Source organism: Vipera berus (genome assembly GCF_964194415.1).
Source record: "Vipera berus genome assembly, chromosome: 4".
NCBI classification, from domain to species: domain Eukaryota; kingdom Metazoa; phylum Chordata; class Lepidosauria; order Squamata; family Viperidae; genus Vipera; species Vipera berus.
The window spans coordinates 121126945-121148523 of record NC_138206.1 but is presented as its reverse complement, the minus strand read 5'-3'; the positions used below and the strand labels follow the sequence as shown (position 1 = coordinate 121148523).

The 21579-nt window shown below is 43.4% G+C and overlaps 1 protein-coding gene across 1 annotated transcript in view; it reads left to right on the top strand.

Moving 5' to 3' along the window:
- Nucleotides 1-21579, top strand: part of ENOX1 (ecto-NOX disulfide-thiol exchanger 1) — a 289641-nt gene that overhangs the window by 221598 nt on the left and 46464 nt on the right. The window contains exon 10 of the mRNA XM_081328001.1: nucleotides 6297-6417. Within this exon, the coding sequence (XP_081184127.1) occupies nucleotides 6297-6417 (121 nt within the window). The remainder of the gene's footprint in view (nucleotides 1-6296; nucleotides 6418-21579) is intronic.

Sequence of the window (21579 nt, the reverse complement as noted above, 5' to 3'; positions counted from 1 at the left end):
TAAATAAATAATTCATTGAATAGGAACACTATTGGATGTAATATCTGCGTGAATTAAAAATAAATAACATTTTATTATCACTGCTGTTAGGATGTAGATGTTGTATGATGTTGCCTTTGATTATTCGTAAATGAGTGCACCCGAATGCCAAAAAATAAAAATAAAAAAGGGAAAGGTTTTTTTATTAATCAGGCTGCTATTTTCCTAACATTGGAAAAAAAAAATCCATTAACATTGAAGCTTATTTGATACATGCACCCACGTGCTATGTTGAAAATATTCACCAGGAGAATTAATGTCTTAACATTTAAATATTTAATATGCCACAATGCATTCAAGGCATTCTATTTTTCTTTTGGGCAAACCATCCTTGAATTTTTAACGGTGGTTATTCCCCTGTCCCTTGCTTTTCTCTTTTTAAAAGTAATAAAGCTGTAAGGACAAAAGTGTTCTCCCCAAAACTGTTTACGTGTCTACCCTTCGCCTGTTCCCAAGACCCGCGAGGCCTCTCCCTGATTCAGAAAGAGAGTCAGTTTAGTCTAATGGTTAAGGCACCGGGCTAGAAACTCAGAGATGGTGAGTTCTAGTCCCACCTTAGGGGGACTAGAGCCTGAGTGATTTGGGGCCAATCACTGTCAGACTGTGAGTTCTAGTCCCACCTTAGCCACAAAAGGTGGCTGGGTCACTTTTAACCAATCACCGGGAGACTGAGTGTTCTACTCCCGCCTTAGCATGAAAGCCAGCTGGGTGACTTTGGGCCAATCACTAGGAATGGCGAGTTCTAGTCCTACCTTAGGCATGAGAGCCAGCTGGGTGGTTTGGGGTCAATCACCAGGAGACAGTGAGTTCTAGTTCTGCCTTAGCCATGAAAGCCAGCTGGATGACTTTGGGCCAATCACCAGGCGACAGGGAGTTCTAGTCCCGCCTTCGGCATGAAAGCCAGCTGGGTGACTTTGGGCCAATCACTAGGAATGGTGAGTTCTAGTCCTACCTTAGGCATGAGAGCCAGCTGGGTGATTTGGGGTCAATCACCGGGAGACAGGAAGTTCTAGTCCCACCTTAGCCATGAAACTCAGCTGGATGACTTTTGACCAATCACCAGGTGACAGGGAGTTCTAGTCCCGCCTTAGGCATGAAAGCCAGCTGGGTGACTTTGGCCCAGTCTCTCTCTCTCTCTCTCAACCCAACTCGCCTCACAGGGTTGTTGTTTTGAGGAAAATAGGAGGAAGTATATCGAATGTGTTCTCCGCCTTGAGTTCTTTGTGAGAATAAGGAAGGCGGGAATGGAATCAACACAATTAAAAATAAAAATGAACAAGGGCGGCACTGCAGGCAAAACCCTCAGGAAGGCGTTGGGTTGAAGAAGGAGACTTTAGGCTGAACGGTGACTTCCCAGAATGCTCGGCCTTCTGAATGCAAAGATGCTTGATTTGCATGCTTAGAAAATTGCCGGAGATTTGTAGAGGAGGGTAAATTGGCTGGCTTTATTGGATTCGCAGGGCACATGTTAATAAGAAATCCAGAGGAAACGACGACTGTGGCCTCTTTAGGGAGCGAGAATATGAGGCTTACTTTTGAAAACACAGACGAAGCTTTGCTTCCTGCAACCCTTCCAGCGATGACTGCACAATCACACAGGCAGGGGACGCACCGAGGACTTTTCTTTTCAATGTCAAAAGATGGAAAAGCGACGGTCGCCATGCTTTTTTTTTTAAAAAAAGAGTCAATTTCATGGAAGGGAAAAAAAAAACAACTTCCAGACAAAGTTGTCTTATTGTAGACTTTTCAATCCATCAGAATAGAGCTGTAAGGGACCTTGGAGGTCTTCTAGTCCAACCCGCTGCTCAAGCAGGAGAATCTATACCATTTCAAACAAGTGACTGTCCAGTCTCTTCTTGAAAACCTCCAGTGATGGAGCGCCCACGACTTCTGGAGGGAAGCTGTTCCGCTGGTTAATTGTCCTCACTGTTAGGAAGTTTGTCCTTCATTCCAGGTTGCTTCTCTCCTTGAGCAGTTTCCATCCGTTGTTTCTCATCCTGCCCTCTGGTGCTTTGGAACCAAGAACAACAACAGAATCAACAAACGACATCGGCAAACTTGCACCAAAGAAATTTTGGAGCAAAATTCATGGCATCCGTAGAAGCAGCTTAGGTTTCCCTCTTTGACAATCTTCCATTTTGCCTCAAAATGAAAGGATAGGGTTGGTGAATCTTCCGAGTAAGCAAAAGTCACTTTTTCACTCAAGGCGAGTGGTCTCCAAACTTGACCACTTTAAGACTTAATGGACTTCAACTCCCACAATTCCATAATTCCTCAGCCAGCCATGGAATTATGGGCAGTAGAAGTCCACAAGTCTTAAAGGGGCCAAGTTTGGAGACCCCCCACCCCACCCCCTGCTCCAGGCAATGGTTCCTGATTCCAGAAGTCAGTTAGATACTTCTCGGTCCCTTAGCGGAGAGTCTTCTACTCATATTTGCCTTCTTCTGAAATAACTCCAGTCACACAATGCTCTGGCCCTCTCCCCACTCCTATGACACACAGCTCCCAGACAGATGTCCACCCTTGTGATTAACTAATCAGGCAATTATCTAGGTCTGTGTGTTACATTCTAAGTGCTTCCATCTTAGACAAACAGATATGTTGTTTGGACCCAACAGTTCCTAATGTCTTTGGAACAGGATGCAAATTGGATTTATTAGGGCAGCCCTGTCCTAATAAAACTGGAGAGCTGTTCTTGAGTTTCCAAGTCCTTGTGTGGAAAACTTGCATCTCTCAGCTTCAGCACTTCTGCTGCGATTAAGGGCTGCACACGCCCCTAGGATAACGGATTGTTTTATGGATGCGTCTCTACAAACAACTATTTGAGTCGCTCATTAATTGCAAGGGATAACAGAGCACACTTATTGCAAGGAATAAAATAGCACGCAACACTTATTTCTCAGAAGTGACTTCCCTTTCTCCTTCCGGAGATTTTAAATGACCTTCCTGGGAACTGGGTTTTGTTCAACAGAAAAATTAGCTGTCTCTGGACCCAACAGTATTTTATTTATTTATTTATTTATTTATTTTTGGGACTTATATGCCGCCCTATCTCCCGAAGGACTCAGGGCGGCTAACAACAATAAAAAACAACAATACAAAAATTAAAAAAGAATTAAATAACAGCCCCAAAATAAATTAACTACACAGTTAAAAATTAAAACATATTTAAAAACCCATCATCAATCCAGGTCAGCCTGATGGAAGATAAAAGTTTTGAGGTCGCGGCGAAAGGACCGGAGATCCGGGGCCATCCGAAGCTCAAGGGGGAGTTGGTTCCAAAGGGCTGGTGCTCCCACAGAGAAGGCCCTCCCCCTGGGGGTCGCCAGCCGACATTGTATGGCCGACGGCACCCTGAGAAGGCCCTCTCTGTGTGAGCGCACCGGGCGATGGGAAGTCATCCCCGGTAGCAGACGGTCCTGCAAATATCCCGGGCCTAAGCCATGTAGGGCTTTATAGGTAAGAACCAGCACCTTGAATCTCGCCCGGAAGACAACTGGTAGCCAATGCAGCTCACGCAGGAGGGGTGTAATATGGGAGTATCGGGATGCTCCCATCACTACCCGCGCGGCCGCATTCTGCACCAGCTGGAGCCTCCGGGTGGTCTTCAAGGGCAGACCCATGTAGAGAGCATTGCAGTAATCTATCCGAGAGGTAACGAGTGCATGAGTGACCATACGTAGGGCATCTCGGTCCAGATAGGGGCGCAACTGGCGCACCAGGCGAACCTGGGCAAATGCCCCTCTGGCCACGACTCCAATATGATCTTCAAAACTGAGTCGTGAGTCCAGGAGGACGCCTAAATTGCGCGCCCTATCAACGGGAGGCAACACCTCTCCTCCCATAACCAAAGATGGAACCTCTTGGACAAGTCGAGATGCCGGTACGTAAAGCCACTCAGTCTTGTGCTACACTCATCATTGCTCTACACAGTGCTGCACTCATCATCGGGCTATATCCCTGTCTTCCACCTGACACTATTATTAGACTAAAAGTGAATTCTCTCAATCTTCCTTGTGCCACCATTAAGGAAGAGAGCTATAATGTCACCTTTTCTGAGAAGGGGGAGAAAACTCCATATGAAGCCCACGTACACGTGGTTTGCATTCCCACGCTCTCTTTCCTGTTGGTAACTTTTGTGGAGATTGGCTGTTCAGCCCCAACATTTATTTCACAAATGTACATAAGGCCGAGGCCTTCATCTCTCTGGGGCTGTAAAGGATTTCTCTGATAGGAACTAAATTCTGGAAACAGAATTCATAGTTTAAACAGGAAGAACTTCATTTTGGAAACGATGCAAACTTTCAAAAAGGCGAGACCTTAAGGAAATGCTTTGGCTTTAACCTCACACAGAGAATCTGTTATTGCCACAACTTTCAAACTGAACTCTCTCTCTCTCTTTCAAAGTCATTTAAACCTTAAAGGGCATGTAGTACAATGATTACTATACTCAATCATAGTTTCAACTGGGAGACTGGGATCATCCTAGACCAAGCTAAGACCAAAAATGCTAGAGAATTCCTGGACATTCAGCTTGCAGACAAATCGGCCATCAACGGGCACATAGAGATAAATAATGTTTACATACCATTCAAAAGCGACAATCAAAAAGCCAAAAGACCACAATACCTCTTTGCCAGCAATCAATACTCAGATAAGCAGAGATCAACACCATGATTAATGCCAACAAGCCAGCAGTAAACAATATCCCAACCAAGGAACTGCCAACTAAGACAAAGAATCAAACAATAAATAGCAGCCTAATGAAGAACATTTCCACTCACACTGACAGGCAAGCCACTTTTATATTAACAGAGAACAAACCCCACTCCCCTTTTATCACTGATAATATTGCCTAGTTGGGTAATGTCTGCAAGAAAATCCCCAAGCTCAGAGAACAACAAGAACCCCACAGTTGTCTTCTTCTTCTTCTTCTTCTTCTTCTTCTTCTTCTTCTTCTTCTTCTTCTTCTTCTTCTTCTTCTTCTTCTTCTTCTTCTTCTTCTTCCTCCTCCTCCTCCTCCTCCTCCTCCTCCTCCTCCTCCTCCTCCTCCTCCTCCTCCTCCTCTTCTTCTTCTTCTTCTTCTTCTTCTTCTTCTTCTTCTTCTTCTTCTTCTTCTTCTTCTTCCTCCTCCTCCTCCTCCTCCTCTCCAGAACTCCCCCTCCCTTCTAGCACTGATGATGTTACCTACTCAGGTCATGAAATGTCTGTCAGAAAACAATGAAGCTCAGAGAGCACCAAGGACCCCACAGTATAATAATTAGATGAGTGACAGCAATCTGGTATAGATAAATTATTCCCAATGCTATTTCATTTTGGCCATGCCTCCCAGCAACATTTTTTTTTAGTCTTTTGGACGAAGAGCGTAAGATTTCTGGTAGAGAACTTTTAATGTCTAAAAGCTAAGTATCTGCAATTTTAAAAGGTAAAGGTTCCCCCGCACATGCATGCTAGTCGTTTCCGACTCTAGGGGCCGGTGCTCATCTCTGTTTCAAAGCCGAAGAGCCAGCGCTTGTCCGAGGACGTCTCCATGGTCACGTGGCCGGCATGACTAGACGCCAAAGGCGCACGGAACGCTGTTACCTTCCCACCATAGTGGTCCCTATTTTTCTACTTGCATTTTTACGTCCTTTCGAACTGCTAGGTTGGCAGAAGCTGGGACGAGTAACAGGCGCTCACTCTCTTACGCGGCACTCGTCATTCGAACCGCCAAACTGCTGACCTTCTGATCGACAGGCTCAGCGTCTTAACCCACTGAGCTTGGGTCCCTTGTATCTGCAATTTTAGGCTGAAGCTAAAAGAGCCTATGAGGGGTTTCCATGCTCTTCTTTCTGTTTCCAGTTCAATCTGCCATCCTTCTCTTAAAATCAAACAATAGATATTGAGCAAGAAAGGGCAGGGCAGATATGTTTTTTAAAAAAATATCATTGTCTCTTCAAAGTACTTTAATTTTTTAAACCATGTCTTCGTCAGGGTGTACTGAAATGTATTACCGTTTTGTGTTAACACGTCCCTCCTAAAATCAAATTAGACCAGAACTTAAAACCTAACGTCGCCAAGGCAGAACATCATAATTTGAAAACTGCACATTAATAATGCGTCTCCACCAGAATCGCTCAAGCGCTCTTTGAGCGAAAGGGGACAAGATGGGCGGCTGCCCTTTCAAAGGGAGAGAATTGACTTCAGGAAGTGGAATTTTGGTTCCGCCATGACTTATGAAGTAAAGTTTTGTTTTTTTTGTTGGTTTTTTTTTTTAGGAACTCAGGAACGCTCACAGCGAACAGCTGATGGGGATCAGGAGAGAAGAAGAGATGGACATGTCGGACGATGACAGCGGTGAAAATCCCAGCAATAAGAAGCTGAGGGTGGAAGATTCAGGTAAAATTGGAGTTCCTTCCCTCTTTATTTCTGAAATAATAATAATAATAAAGTTGGAAGGGACCTTGGAGGTCTTTTAGTCCAACCCTCTGCTCAGGCAGCAAACCCTATACCATTTCAGACAAACGGCTGGCCAGTCTCTTCTTAAAGACTTAAAGGGAGTCAAGCTATTCTCCAGAGCGCCTGAAGGCAGAACAAGAAGCAACGGATGGAAACTCATCAAAGAGAGAAGCAACCTGGAATTAAGGAGAAATTTCCTGACGGTGAGAACAATTAACCAGTGGAACTACCTGCCTCCAGAAGCGGTGAATGCACCAACACTTGAAGTTTTTAAGAAGAGACTGGAGAGCCATTTGTCTAAAATGATATAGGGTATCCTGCCTGAGCAGGGGGTTGGACTAGAAGACCTCCATGGTCCCTTTCAACTCTTCTCTTCTCTTCTCTTCTCTTCTCTTCTCTTCTCTTCTCTTCTCTTCTCTTCTCTTCTCTTCTCTTCTCTTCTCTTCTCTTCTCTTCTCTTCCTCCATTCATTCCATTCCATTCCATTCCATTCCATTCCATATTTTCTATTCTATTCTATTCTATTCTATTCTATTCTATTCTATTCTATTCTATTCTATTCTATTCTATTCTATTCTATTCTATTCTATTCTATTCTATTCTATTCTATTCTATTCTATTCTATTCTATTCTATTCTATTCTATTCTATTCCTTCCGTGGTTTTATGGCACAGAGTTGTGCAGCAAAATCCATATTTTTAAGAGGAGGGGACTCCCCCCTCACGGATTATAACAACTGTGCCGGAAACGGATTATGTTTTCATAGGTCTGATCTAGCATTTGATGCCATCTTGTTTATGCTTCTCGGAGAAAAACCGATAAAAGGATTCCGTGTTCAGAAAATGCCACCTTCGGGGAGGGAAGAAAGATTTGTACGGGTTTATGTTTGTAGCTAATAATAATAATAAAAAAAACAATCTAGAAAAAGGACCCGGGGCAGCAGCCTATTGATCTGCGAGCAACTATTTGAGGTGGAACCTCTCCAGGTGTAAAATGTTCTGCGTTCTTCTATATTCCTCATTGTTTCCCACTTATTCATGCAAGGGGATATGTCAGTAATGAAATTTTGATTTTTCAGCATTGACTGGAAAGGGATTTCCTGCTTTATTTCCCTCAGCACCGAGGTATTTCTGTCTGTCTCTCTGGTCAGAGCAAAGATACACTCATAGAACATAGAATCATAGAGTTGAAAGGGACCTTGGAGGTCTTCTAGTCCAACCCTCCTCCTCCTTCTCCTCCTGCTTGCAGGCAGTTAGTCATTTGCCTTGAGAGTCCTTGAGGCCACCTGGAGGTTTATCTGTGTCCGCAGGGTCACCTGAGTGGTGCAAATGGGTGTGGAGCCTGCTTGGGACTGCTGAAAGGACTGTGTTGTAGACTGGAGGTGTGTGGTCTCGTATCCCCCTCCCCAATTCTGTTGAGAGAGAGCCGTTCAGTTTTGACCTAGATGGCTTCTTTCAAACCAGCGGTCCTCTCTGTCCAGAACACACATGTCAAACACAAGGCCCGGGGGCCGGATCCGGCCCGCGAAGTGGTTTCATGTGGCCCCTGAAGCCATCCTGGAAACAGAGAGGGAACAGCCCCCACTGCCTTGGCCCTGGCCCAGAGACCCTCCTTCTGCCAGAGACCCTCAGATCTGTCCCACTCCTGCCTAGGCCCCCATAGGCACCCTTGATGAGAACGATGTAGAGCTGGCCATGCTCACCCAGTAGGCCATACACTCTCTAGCCACACCCACCCAGTAGGCCACGCCCACCCTGGCCATACCCACCCACCCCCGTGAGGGCAACCGCAATGCTGATGTGGCCCTCAATGAAATTGAGTTTGACACCCCTGGTCCAGAATGTGGACTTGGTTGTCTTCAAAAGAGCGGCCTTTCTCTTTCAAATGCAGATGGACGGGTGAATCCTGTCCTGATGTTCTTGTCCTCCTATGTTGCGCCATGAGTTTGTGAAGTGCTCATTTTGTTTCCCCAAAGTAGAGCCTCACATGTCTCGCTGCATTGCACTGTATATACCACATTGGTCAGTTCTTGTCTGGGTGTTTCATCCCTTTGGTGGACAAGCTTCTGCCTGAGTGTATTCTTGGGTTTAAAGTATGCATTTATGTTGTGTTGGCAACAGAGGGGGAGGGATACAACATCATCTATCTCCAGTCTACAACACAGTTCCCAGAAGGCTCCACACCCATTTGCACTCATTTGTGACCCTGAGGACACAGACAAGCCTCCAAGTGGCCTCGACGACACTCTCAAAGGATGCAAATGATCAGCGGTCTGCGAGGAGTATAAATCCTTCCCTTCCCCACCATCCAGTCAGAGCTGAAGAAGCTTCTGGGATGAGAAGCGAAATGTCTTCAAAGGAAAAACGAGAAAGTCCAGTGGCCTCCTGAAAAAGCACCTTCGTGACAAGGGACAGGTTATCCGTACTTCCTAAATCTAGCCAGTGCCTCTGTGAGCAATTCGCTTGCTACAAGTGATGTCAGCAAGGATTTTGTTTTTCATTTGACATGCATTTATGTTGTGTTGGCAACAGAGGGGGAGGGATACAACATCATCTATCTCCAGTCTACAACACAGTTCCCAGAAGGCTCCACACCCATTTGCACTCATTTGTGACCCTGAGGACACAGACAAGCCTCCAAGTGGCCTCGACGACACTCTCAAAGGATGCAAATGATCAGCGGTCTGCGAGGAGTATAAATCCTTCCCTTCCCCACCATCCAGTCAGAGCTGAAGAAGCTTCTGGGATGAGAAGCGAAATGTCTTCAAAGGAAAAACGAGAAAGTCCAGTGGCCTCCTGAAAAAGCACCTTCGTGACAAGGGACAGGTTATCCGTACTTCCTAAATCTAGCCAGTGCCTCTGTGAGCAATTCGCTTGCTACAAGTGATGTCAGCAAGGATTTTGTTTTTCATTTGACAGAGCATAGAAATATAGAGTTTCTTCATGAGCAACTGGTGGAATATTATTTTCAGTTAAGTCTTCCTATACTTCACTGATTTTACTGGAGCTTTAGAGGTGACTCTCATTTCTAGATCGCTGGAACAGAATTTGGAGAAACTTTGAGTTTACTGCACGCCCTCTAGAAAAAAGGCTGGTCTCTTGATTCTATAACGTGTCACTTAAGGAAGCTAAGCACATGGACCGTGCATGAGCTGGAATTAATGCAGCTGCATCTCAGAGGGACCCACAGAAACATAAGGACTCCTTTGAGGGATGCATTCAAAAGCCTGCGACACATGTGTTGCACACACACTTCACATACAAAGAAGAAGGACTTCAGTTACAAAGTCATGGATATCAATCTGTCTTTTTTTGGACACCCTGGAAACTGAGGGAATTAAGGAGAAACCTCCTAACAGTGAGGACAATCAACCAGTGGAACAGCTGGCCACCAGAAATCGTGGGCGCTCCATCACTGGAGGTTTCTAAGAAGAGACCGGACAGTCACCTGTCTGAGATGGTATAGATTTTCCTGCCCAAGCATGGGGGTGGACTAGAGGACCTCCAAGGTCCCTTTCAGGTCTATTCTATTCTATTCTATTCTATTCTATTCTATTCTATTCTATCCTATCCTATCCTATCCTATCCTATCCTATCCTATCCTATCCTATTCTATTCTATTCTATTCCATATTTTCTATTCTATTCTATTCTATTCTATTCTATTCTATTCTATTCTATTCTATTCTATTCTATTCTATTCTATTCTATTCTATTCTATTCTATTCTATTCTATTCTATTCATGGATGCCCCTGTCCTGGTAAATGTATCTCTCTTTTAAATGTCTCTCGGTAACATTGTCAGCGCTACAAGAGAGTTGGGGGTCTGCTCTTATTCAAGAAAACAACCAAGCTCAGAGTGCACCTAGGACCCCACAATTCATCCCTGAGCTAGAAATATTCTCTTTTTAGCAGAAATAAGTTTGCCTCTCCCTCATCAGAGCGTGTATGCGTTTATTTATATTTCAGATAAAATATGTCACCCCTGATTTATTTTGCTTTAGAAATAGAACACTGCACGGACTATTCTGGTTGCCTCAGTGCTGAGTAGGTGTGTGCAAATTTCCTTTCCTAAAACGGTTTGCTTTACTTTAGGTAATCTGGTTTATAAAAGGAAAAAAAAGGGTGGGGTTTATAGAAGAAAGTTCATAGAATAGGTTATCTGAAATTCACAGCAGGAGCGCTACTTCGGACGCTGAGGGTGAGGAAAGCCGACGAGCGACAGGTTTCAACTTGCCGATTAGAAAAAGAGAACAATATATCATCTTTTTTGGGGGGGGGTTCTCCCCGAATATGCAGACACAATTATTTTTGAAACAATTTCTGGCAAAGAATCGAGCTGGGGAAAAATAAATTGGTGATTGTGATGGTCTCTGTTGACAGAAGGACTCGAATGGAAATAAACCAAAAAAAAAACAACAAAATGGCTGCTAGCTGAGGTACAGCAAGGCAGTTAGGTAGATTCAATAAAAATATGAAAATGAAATTTCTGAGTACTGAAGCATATTCGGAACGCTAAAAAAATAAAAAAAAGTAAAATAAAAGCAGCAACACTCTCATCCCGTCCGTAAAACGTTAGTTCAAATACCACCTTGTGGGTTCTCGCTTCCCTGCCTCCTGGCGTCGCGCACCAAGTCCTCAAATGAAGGACTGTGAAGTCATTTCAAGAATTATTGAAGTGCAGCTGTTTGCACATGGCTAGCCGGAAAGATTTTCGCCCTTAGGATATATCTGTAATTTCCCGTGTAATGAAACGGTGGTATTGTTACGCCGCTAATGCATCAAGGCCACACGGAAGTTCTCTTATTACGACGGCAGTAACTGAAAGGCTTTTAGCGGGAAATGTAGGCTGGGTAGCCCTCACCTTACAATGATTCATTTAGTGACCGTTCCAAGTTACAACAAAGGAGAATATTTGTAGCTCAGGGTTGACGTGAGGGGTCCTGGGTGCTCTCTGAGCTGGGTGGTTTTCTTGCAGATGTTTTGTTACCCAAACTAGGTAGCATCTTCAGTGCTAGAAGCGAGGGGGGTTTGTGGAGAGGAGGAGGAGGAGGAGGAGGAAGAGCAGCAGGAGGAGGGAGAATAGGAGGACTGTGGGGTCCTTGGTGCTCTCTGAGCTAGAAGGGAGTGGGGTTTGTGGAGAGGAGGGGGAGGAGGAGGAGGAGGAGGAGGAGGAGGAGGAGGAGGAGGAGGAGGAGGAGAAGTGTGGGGTCCTTGGTGCTCTCTGAGCTTGGTGGTTTTCTTGCAGACATTTCATGACTCAAACTAGGTAGCATCTTCAGTGCTAGAAGGGAGGGGGGTTTGTGGAGAGGAGGAGGAGGAGGAGGAGGAAGAGGAGGAGGAGGAGAAGTGTGGGGTCCTTGGTGCTCTCTGAGCTTGATGGTTTTCTTGCAGACATTTCATTACCCAAACTAGGTAGCATCTTCAGTGCTAGAAGGGAGTGGGGTTTGTGGAGAGGAGGAGGAGGAGGAGGAGGAGGAGGAGGAGGAGGAGGAGGAGGAGGAGGAGGAGGAGGAGGAGAAGTGTGGGGTCCTTGGTGCTCTCTGAGCTTGGTGGTTTTCTTGCAGACATTTCATTACCCAAACTAGGTAGCATCTTCAGTGCTAGAATGGAGTGGGGTTTGTGGAGAGGAGGAGGAGGACGATGACGACCAACGATCCTACTTCTTCTTCTTCTTCTTCTTCTTCTTCTTCTTCTTCTTCTTCTTCTTCTTCTTCTTCTTCTTCTTCTTCTTCTTCTTCTTCTTCTTCTTCTTCTTCTTCTTCTTCTTCTTCTTCTTCTTCTTCTTCTTCTTCTTCTTCTTCTTCTTCTTCTCCTCCTCCTCCTCCTCTTCCTCCTCCTCCTCCTCCTCCTCCTCTTCTAGCACTGATGATGCTACCTAGTTTCAGTAATGAAATGTCTGCAAGAAATCAAGCAAGCTCAGAGAGCAGCAAGGGTCCCACAGTCCTCCTATTCTTCTCTTTCTTTCTCTTCCTCTTCCTTCTTTCTTCTTCCTCCTCCCAAATCCCCTTCCTTCTAGCATTGATGATATTACTTAGTTTGGGTAATGAAAGCAAGCTCAGACAGCACCAAGGACCCACTCAACAGCACTGAGAAAAGTGACTTCTGAAAGATCCTCATACTTATGACCGTCACGGCATCCCCAAAATCACAGTGTCAAAATTCAGGTGCTTGGCAACTAACATGTATGTGTGACGGTCGCAGTGTCCCGGGATCATGTGATGGACCTTTCCAACTGGCTTCCAACAAACAAAATCAATGGGGAAGCCAGATCCCCTTAATGACTACATGGTTCACTTAAAAGCCGGTAAAATTGGGCAAGTCCCGTTTGACAATTGCCTTGGTTAGCAGTGGACTTTTTGGTCCCAACTGGTCATAAGTTGAGGACTTGCCTGTACAAAGATGAGGGTACTGATTACTTCAGAGAACCAAGGACTTCACAAAACCATCGATTGATCCTCAGCAAAGACTAACCAGTGTACAATTGTGGGTTGTTCACACGTTCAGTGACTGTTATGACCTGGTTATGGGTGGCGTTTATTGCGCGACACAGGAGATCCAGCAGTTACCTCTTTTTTCTTGAAAATTGATTGCAATTGAATGTGTGGGACAGCAATTTCAGGCCGAGCTTCTCCATTTCTCCTCGGATTAATTTCTTTAGCGCTCCAAATCGCAACTTTATTGTACTTTGACAATAAAGGTTCATTCATTCAACCAGAGAAGACAGGTGAAGTTGGCAGGCGAAAACAGGGAGAGAAAAACAGCCAGGGATGCAGACTCCTTTTCAGCAGCAATAAGCTCATGAATTTGTGATTTGATTTGAGTATTGAGTCTCAAGCATTCTGCCCTGGCTCATTAGCTCATAGATTTATTTATTTTTAATCTAATTGGATTAGAGTTAATCAAATTAGGATGGTGAATATATTAAAAAGCATCTTCCTTCTCCAGTCACCCAGCTGGCTTTCATGCCTAAGGTGGGACTAGAACTCACAGTCTTCTGGTGATTGGCCCAAAGTCACCCAGCTGTCTTTCCTGCCTAAGGCAGGACTAGAACTCATAGTCTCCTGGGGATTGGCCCAAAGTCACCCAGCTGTCTTTCCTGCCTAAGGCGGGACTAGAACTCACAGTCTCCTGGGGATTGGCCCAAAGTCACCCAGCTGTCTTTCCTGCCTAAGGCGGGACTAGAACTCATAGTCTCCTGGGGATTGGCCCAAAGTCACCCAGCTGGTTTTCACGTCTAAGGCGGGACTAGAACTCTCTGTCTCCTAGTGATGGGGCCAGAGTCACCCAGCTGGCTTCCATGGCTAAGGCAGAACTAGAACTCGCAGTCTTAATCCCTAGACCAAACTGACTCTTATGGCCATCTCACACCAAGTGACTCTGAACAGAAGGATTACAATAAAACAATAAATATCTAAAAACAATCATTAAAAAAACAGCCAGTATTAAACATAGAATCACCCGATAGAGATTAGGTTAAACACAATGCCTTCTTAAGATATAACAGAATACCAGAGTTGGAAGGGACCTTGGAGGTCATCTAGTCCAACCCCCTGTTCAGGCAGGAAACCCTATACCAACTCAGACAAATGGCTGTCCAGTCTCTTCTTAAAAACTTCCAGTGTTGGAGCATTCACCACTTCTGGAGGCAGGTTGTTCCACTGGTTAATTGTTCTCATTGTCAGGAAATTTCTCCTTAGTTCTAGGTTGCTTCTCTCTTTGATTAGTTTCCATCTAGTCCCCTGGAACCTCAAGACCAATAACCAAGAATGATATGGAACATCAAAACCTATGGAGCTAAACTCACTTTTAGTGGGTACTATGAGTACATTGCGGATATAAACAGTTGTGGAGTGCTTTTTCAACGCTTTTTTTTCCCCTCAGGGGAAAGTATCTCAGCATTGCCTTCAGGCAAGTGAAGTCATAAGAGGCTGCTGGGTTATTGTACAAAGAACTCACGTTTAAAACCGTATCAACTCCGTTACATCCATTTTTAATATTTTTCCCCTTGTCTCTTGATTTCTGAAAGTTCTTTGAACTTTTCTTTCATAATCTGGGCTGGATTCCTTGGATTGGATTGGATTTTTTTTTCTACCTACATCCCAACTGCAAAAACCTCCCTGATAGACATTGTCGAAGTTCTCATCATACTGCAGTATAATTTTTAGTTGCTTTATTTATTATTAAATCTGTTTGCACAGTTCTTGAGTAGGAATTACAGGAGCAACATGGAACTTAGGAGCTAATTTCTATGGATACAAATCCCTAAGCTTTCCCATAACACTAACACTAACTCAAAATATGAATTCAGGTGTGGACACGATATGTTTTTCCATTTACTTTTATTTATTTATTAAATGTTTATGCCTTGTCAAAACAATTGGATTTTTCTTCTTAGATACAGTAGCCATAAAAATATTGGATTGACATCCTGTCACGGAACCTTGATTTCTGAGACTTTGCAATTCACTCTTTTTTTGGGGGGGGCATTATAATGGTCAATCCTGCATTCTTTCTCTCTTCTGCTGTTTCATAAAATATGGGCAGGGTAAAGTGGAATCCAGTTTCCCTTTAGCTAATTCCTGACTTGTTGTATACAAACCAAGAGTTGTGGTACCAAAGACATCCAGTGCCTTCATGGAGGCTCATTTGTTTACTTGACTAACTCATACAAGTCAGTCAAGCATCCATATTGTCTTCTTTTTATTCCTGTGGGTTTAATTATTACATCTAGTGGAAGAAAGGAAACTGCTAGATTTGGTCCATTGCTCTTTAAAAGAGGTGGCGCTTCCAGTAATCCATGAAGAAAAAAGAAGGCAGCTTGATGTAGACGATTACAACAATGGTAGGCTGAGAACTAATGCCTAATTTTCTAAAGGAAAATTTTTAAGTGAGTAGCTGTCATACGTGAAGAATCAGGACCACACCTTAAATTCCAGTTAAGATGATCCATTGCTCATGCCTAGACACAAGAATCTAGTCAATTAAGGGTCGGCACTAAATTGCCACTTAATAAGACCCAATGTATGGCAGTAAAAGTTGGACCATAAGAAAGGCCGAGCGCCAAAGAATGGAGGCCTTTGAACTCTGGTGCTGGAGAAGACTCCTGCGAGTCCCTCGGACTGCGAGGCGATCAAACCGGTCAGTCCTGGAGGAGATCAACCCTGACTGCTCTTTAGAAGGCCAGATCCTGAAGCTGAAACTCAAATACTTTGGCCATCTAACGAGAAGGAAGGATTCACTGGAGAAGAGCCTCATGCTGGAAAAGATTGAGGGCAATAGAAGAAGGGGACGACAGAGAATGAGGTGGCTGGATGGAGTCCCAGAAGCAATAGGCGTGAGCCTAAATGGACTCCAGAAGATGGTAGAGGACAGGAAGGCCTGGAGGAACGTTGTCCATTGGGTCGTGATGCGTCGGACACGACTTCGCAGCTAATAACAACAACAACAAGACCCAACAGAATCCAAGTGGGGTTGAACTTGGATCATTTCTGGGAACGTAATGATTCCAGGCTGATTCCTCTTTTGACTCTGAGCCCAAGCTCTTCTCTTCTCTTCTCCTACAGTAGTCGACAGCAGGAACTCTAAATGTGGAATTAGTTTTCCACATTTAGGGACTTAGGCTTGACTTTGGCATTGAAAATATCTGGGTCAACTTTGGGATGATCTGAGATGGAGAATGCTATTCAGTTTATGCTTCTAGACTTCTCGATAGCTTTCAAGACCAAATGGTTGGAGAATTGCTCATTTGTATTTCCATGCTCACCTGGATGACCATTTACAGTACAAAAGTTGCCCCAAAGAGAGTCAGAAGCAAATGCATAACACATTGATGTCTCTCTGGATTTTATCTAGTTCCCCATGTTTTACATATGGCATTTGAGCATCTACTGCTTATTATATCTATATGCATGCTATCCAATTCTGTTCCTTTTTTTTTAAATTCAATCTAGATGATGCAAGAAAATTGCTACATCAGGATAACGGAATGGAAGCTAATATATTGAAATTCAATCCAGGCAAAATTGTCCTTAGTTTCCCAAGCTGATTTGGATCGATCAAGAGCTGTGTGGCCTCTAAGGATCCTGGCTTTACGATGCTTATGGGATTGATTTTTTCAAAATAAGCATCAGCTTCCTATTACTGTAGCTGTTCAAAGATAACCTTGCTGTAGCAAACCATAACTTGGCAACAGCCTTCCGAGTGATTTCAAAACTGGCAGAAATTCTGATTTTCATAACTTGAGGATGTTCTGCTTCACTGTATGGCCTCCGTGGCTGAAGGACTTTTCAGTTGAAGCTTTCCACTGCTTTCCTTAGAAAGACACGACGTATCATTATGATATATAATTTCAGTCTCTGGTTATTATCAACGAGCCCTTTTTTATTTTTATTTTTTGCAAGCCTTTAATTCTGCAGGGTATTGGTTCATTTTTCTTCTCATTGCTTTTTTAATCTCTGTACTTGAAAAATCTTACAGGGTGCGTCCTTTAACACTTTCTGTTTTGAGTCTGGCAAATCTGCAGCCTTCCAGATGTTACACATCTGCTTCTCTCGTGCCAAGTTGGGTCCACGGTGATGGATGGTAGCAGATGTAGTTTAGCCACAGGGATGTGCAAAACCTGCTGTTCTGGGCACAAATGTTGCACAGAGTTTCACTACGGTCCACTTCTTCTCTAGACCAAGCAAATCCGTATAAACAGAGGCACAGAATCAAAGTCACATGAAGTCTTAGTACCGCTTTATAAAGCCTTAGTAAAGACCACACCAGGAACGCTGCATCTGTTCTGTACCAGCCTGCTACCGGCCCTGCAGAAAAAGCAGGGACAACCCCTTTACAAACGGCAAGAGGCTGGAATAAAGCCTGCCAAATTTATTAACATAAAACAGACACCAACCATGAAACAGGAGCTATGAAACAGGAACTATTCAAGCGGTTGCCTTCAGCAAACCAGCCCTCCCACGCATTCCCCCTTAAATACAGTTCAGGGCGTGGCTTCTCTCTGCCTCCTTCCGAGGTGCCCCATTGCCTTCCTCTGTTTACTCCTGATTGACTGCCTCCTGCGTCGGGCGTCCTTGAACAGGGCCAGCTGTGGGTCATCTTCATCCACGCTGTCAGGCTCACACAGCTGGGTCTCCGTCGTGACCAGGTGGGAGGGGCCCGGCTGAGAGCTCTGCGGAGCCTCAAGGCCATCATCAGCAAGCTCTTCAACACCCCCCCTCCTCCTCCTCTGAGTCGTCCGACCCAACTGCCAAGCCTACAGCCTGACCCTGAATCACAACAGCATCCAGTTTTGCTCACCCCATTACAAAAAAGATGTTGAGACTTTGGACAAAGTGCAGAGAAGAGCAACTAGGATGATTAAAAGCCTGGAGACAAAAACATACAAAGAACGGTTAGAAGAATTGGGTTTGACTAGTCTACAGAGAAGAAGTAGGGGTGACATAATAGCAGTCTTCCAATATCTAAAGGGCTGCCAAAAAGAAGAGCGGGGGTGGGGTTTATCTCCAAAGCACCCGAAGGCAGGACAAGAAACAACGGATGGAAACTAATCAAGGAGAGAAGCAACCTAGAACTAAGGAGAAACTTCCTGACAGTTAGAACAATTAATCAGTGGAACAGCTGGCCTCCAGAAGTTGTAGGGGCTCCATCACTGGAGATTTTTAAGAAGAGGCTAGACAGTCACTTGTCTGAGATGGTACATTGTTTCCTGCTTGAGCTATGGGCTGGACTAGATGACCTCCAAGGTCCCTTCCAGCTCTAGTCTATTCTAATTTCATCCGAAGGAGGGATCTGAATCTTACAGAATAGCTGTGTTGCCTTGGACCAAAGAAGAAATGGCTGACAACAGCACAAATATAATTAAAATTAAGAGGCATTAAGCATTCTTGATATTTATGTGATCATAATCCACCCAAGCAATAAAGCCTTTTCATTGTCTCCTCTCTTCAGCATATCAAAGGCCAAGATCCGATTCATTCAATTTATCACAGCGCTGAAAGTTTCATTAACGTTCTGGATCTTTTTTTAAAAAAAAAGAATTGAAAGAAAGAGAACTTTCGAGAGGATATATATAATGAAGGCATTTGCAGAAATAACTAGCTAACTGCAAACTGTTTTGCAATGCCTGTGGTGCCACGGTGCCTTTGAACTGCCAGAAATGCTATTATCTAGATTACGGTTTATTATGTTTTCTGGTTTTTCATCTTGATAAGTTTTAATGCAGGATCATTACATATGAGAATAGATTTAATCCTGTTCTTAGCAGGCTTTAAGGACACCAAAGGGATTATTTATATAATAAGATGCAAGGTTGCTATGGGAAACTCTATAGCAACCCAGCATCTTCACAAAAGCAAGGAGCCACTTGTGACAGCAATCTAAATTTACATTTATTTTAGTGTCATTTTTATCGACACTCAGTCTCTCGTCTTGACAAGATGCTAAAATATGTTTAGGGGGTTCGGGCATGGGCAAAATTTATAGTCAAGCCCCAAAATTAAAACAGTTCTTTAAAAATATTGAAAAACAATGGTGGAGTGGTTTCAGAAAGAAGATAGGTTTGCCTTCCTTTATAATAATAACAACAACATTTTTTATTATTTTCTCTGAGAGTGGGGAGGGTGACATTAATTTACCTTACCTGCCATAAATAAAAATACAATCATGGATTTCGGAGAATTAAAGGGAGCTAGCAATGAAGATGGCACACTGTCGGAATACTTTATCAATAACACCAGAAGGCGGTAGAATCAGAGTACAAGAAAAGACACATTCTGATAGACAAAATCCATTAGCTTGGACATATTTTAAAATATCTGTCTCCTTGTTTATATAATGGTGAGCTCTGGAATTACATTTGGCCTATTGTTGTAGAACTGTAGAAATGTCTCGGAGAAAGCAGTCCAAAATCTTTCTTTTCCAATTAAAATTCCTTGCTTGCTTGGCCCAAGAATGTATTGAAGAATAACATTTATAGTTTTGGTAGCGTGTTTAGCCTCAACTAGAGAGGCCTGTATGAGTGTGTGAAATTTCCCACATGGTATTTGAAAATACTCAATAGCCACGCCGAATTTCAAGGCTTGATTTTAAAACAAGTGTTACGCTTTTAACACGGTTTTCCCCCTGTTTCATGGCAAAACAGAGGCACAAAGAGACGTTGTTATTTCGAATAGTTGACATCAAAGCTTAAGAAAGATCATATGTTTGCCGATGTCTAATTGAATCCTATGGGGGTTAATTGCTGGTGGGGAGGTGTTTCAGTATTTCTGATTCTTTGTTGCCTTTTGGACTGTCTCTTTTGAGTGGTATGTAGATGCTGTTTTTCTCTCTGTGCCTGTTGATGGCCAGTTTGTCTTCCTATCATCCCATCAAGCATCCTTTTTCATTCTTCCTATCAGCATAATCCCACATTTTTCTGCCTCACTCAGTTCAAAGCAGTCCACACCATCCTTCCTTTATCCCAAAGGTGCTTTTTTCAAGAGGCAACTGGACTTTTTTTGTTTTTCTTTGAAGACAAGAAGCTTCTTCGGCTCTCAGCTTCCTCAGCTTCAGAGCTGAAGAAGCTTCTTGGATAAGAAGCTTAAACATCTTCAAAGAAAACCAACAAAGTCCAGTTGCCTCTTGAAAAAAGCACCTTTGGAACAAACCATGACTTGGATGATGGAGAATCTCCATAGACATCCTCCTTCCTTGCCAACTCTTTATATTTTATATCCTATTGTCGTTCTACTATCTTTCACTTATTTCTTTTTCTTTCAGTTTTTTCTGTGAGTCACTCATGACATAGTAATAATACAAAATGTCATTCAGGATTCTTTAGCACCCCATATCCTTTTCCCAGTCTTTCAATATCACCAACCAAATCAATCTTGCTTCTCAATGCACATTTATTTATGGATCCAAACTGACTTTGCTGTCATCAGGGAATTTGGTGCAAACACATCTAACATTAGCAACACAATCCACAAGCTTTCTGTATGCTAAAAAAAAAAGTACTGTCTCACAAGAATGGCAGAAGAACGAATTGTTGTGTTTGGTAAAAACTCTCTACAGTATACAGAAGAAAGCCTGAATAAAATATTAAGGCTGAGAACCAAAGACTAAACATCAGTTGCCCAAAGATCATTTGTGATTTTTTTTCCAAAGAGTAACTGACATCTCCAATTCCCAATTTTATAAAGGGAATCATTTTGGAAACCGAGGTAATGTTTCTTAAGTAGTTGAGGTTTATAACTGGAGGAAACAGCAGTCAAAGAGAAAAAATTAAATTCACAAGGTCTCTCTCAGGCAAGGGTCTTCAAACTTGGCCCTTTTATGACTTGTGGACTTCAACTCCCAGAATTTCTCAGCTAGGCACCCCGGCTGAGGAATTCTGGGAGTTGAAGTCCACAAGTCATAAAAGGGCCATGTTTGAAGACCCCTGCTTTAAGGCAATGTTGCTCAACCTTGGCAACTTTAAATGAGTGGATTTGGCTGGGGAATTCTGGGAGTTGAAGTCCACCCATCTTAAAGTTGTCAAGGTTGAGAAACACCTTGACAACTAGCCTGGAGAAACTTGGTTCTGATGGGGAGAGAGAATTTTTTTTTCTTCAATCCAAGCTCCTTAAGACGATTTCCCTCATAGTTGGTGATTTATGGCCTGAAGACAACAGAAACATAATAATTTAAACAAAATACACTGTAGGCATTTTTTCCCCCACATCCTTCATTATTAATCACCTCATGAGATGGCCCCAAACAGCTCCATTTCTCCTCTGAAGAGCGGCAAAGCACTTTACATTTGATTAATGGCACTTGAGGAGTTGAGGAAAATTTTCCTGCAATTTCTGGATGAGAATGAAACATCACCCACTGCTGAATTAACCTTTTAAATGAAAATGTTTTTGGAAAAAAATATATAAAAAATTCACGCCGCCTGAAGTGTGGGGAAATCTTCTGGACGCTTTTCGCCCGTCTCCCTCTTTATCTCCCTCTGTCATTTAGCACATCACTGAAGATGATATTAATTACGACTTCTGTTTCCATACTTTGCAAAATGTCTTGTTGAGCAGTTTTACCTCACCAGATGTCTAGTGCTCTCCAAGTGTAACTTTGAGAAAGCA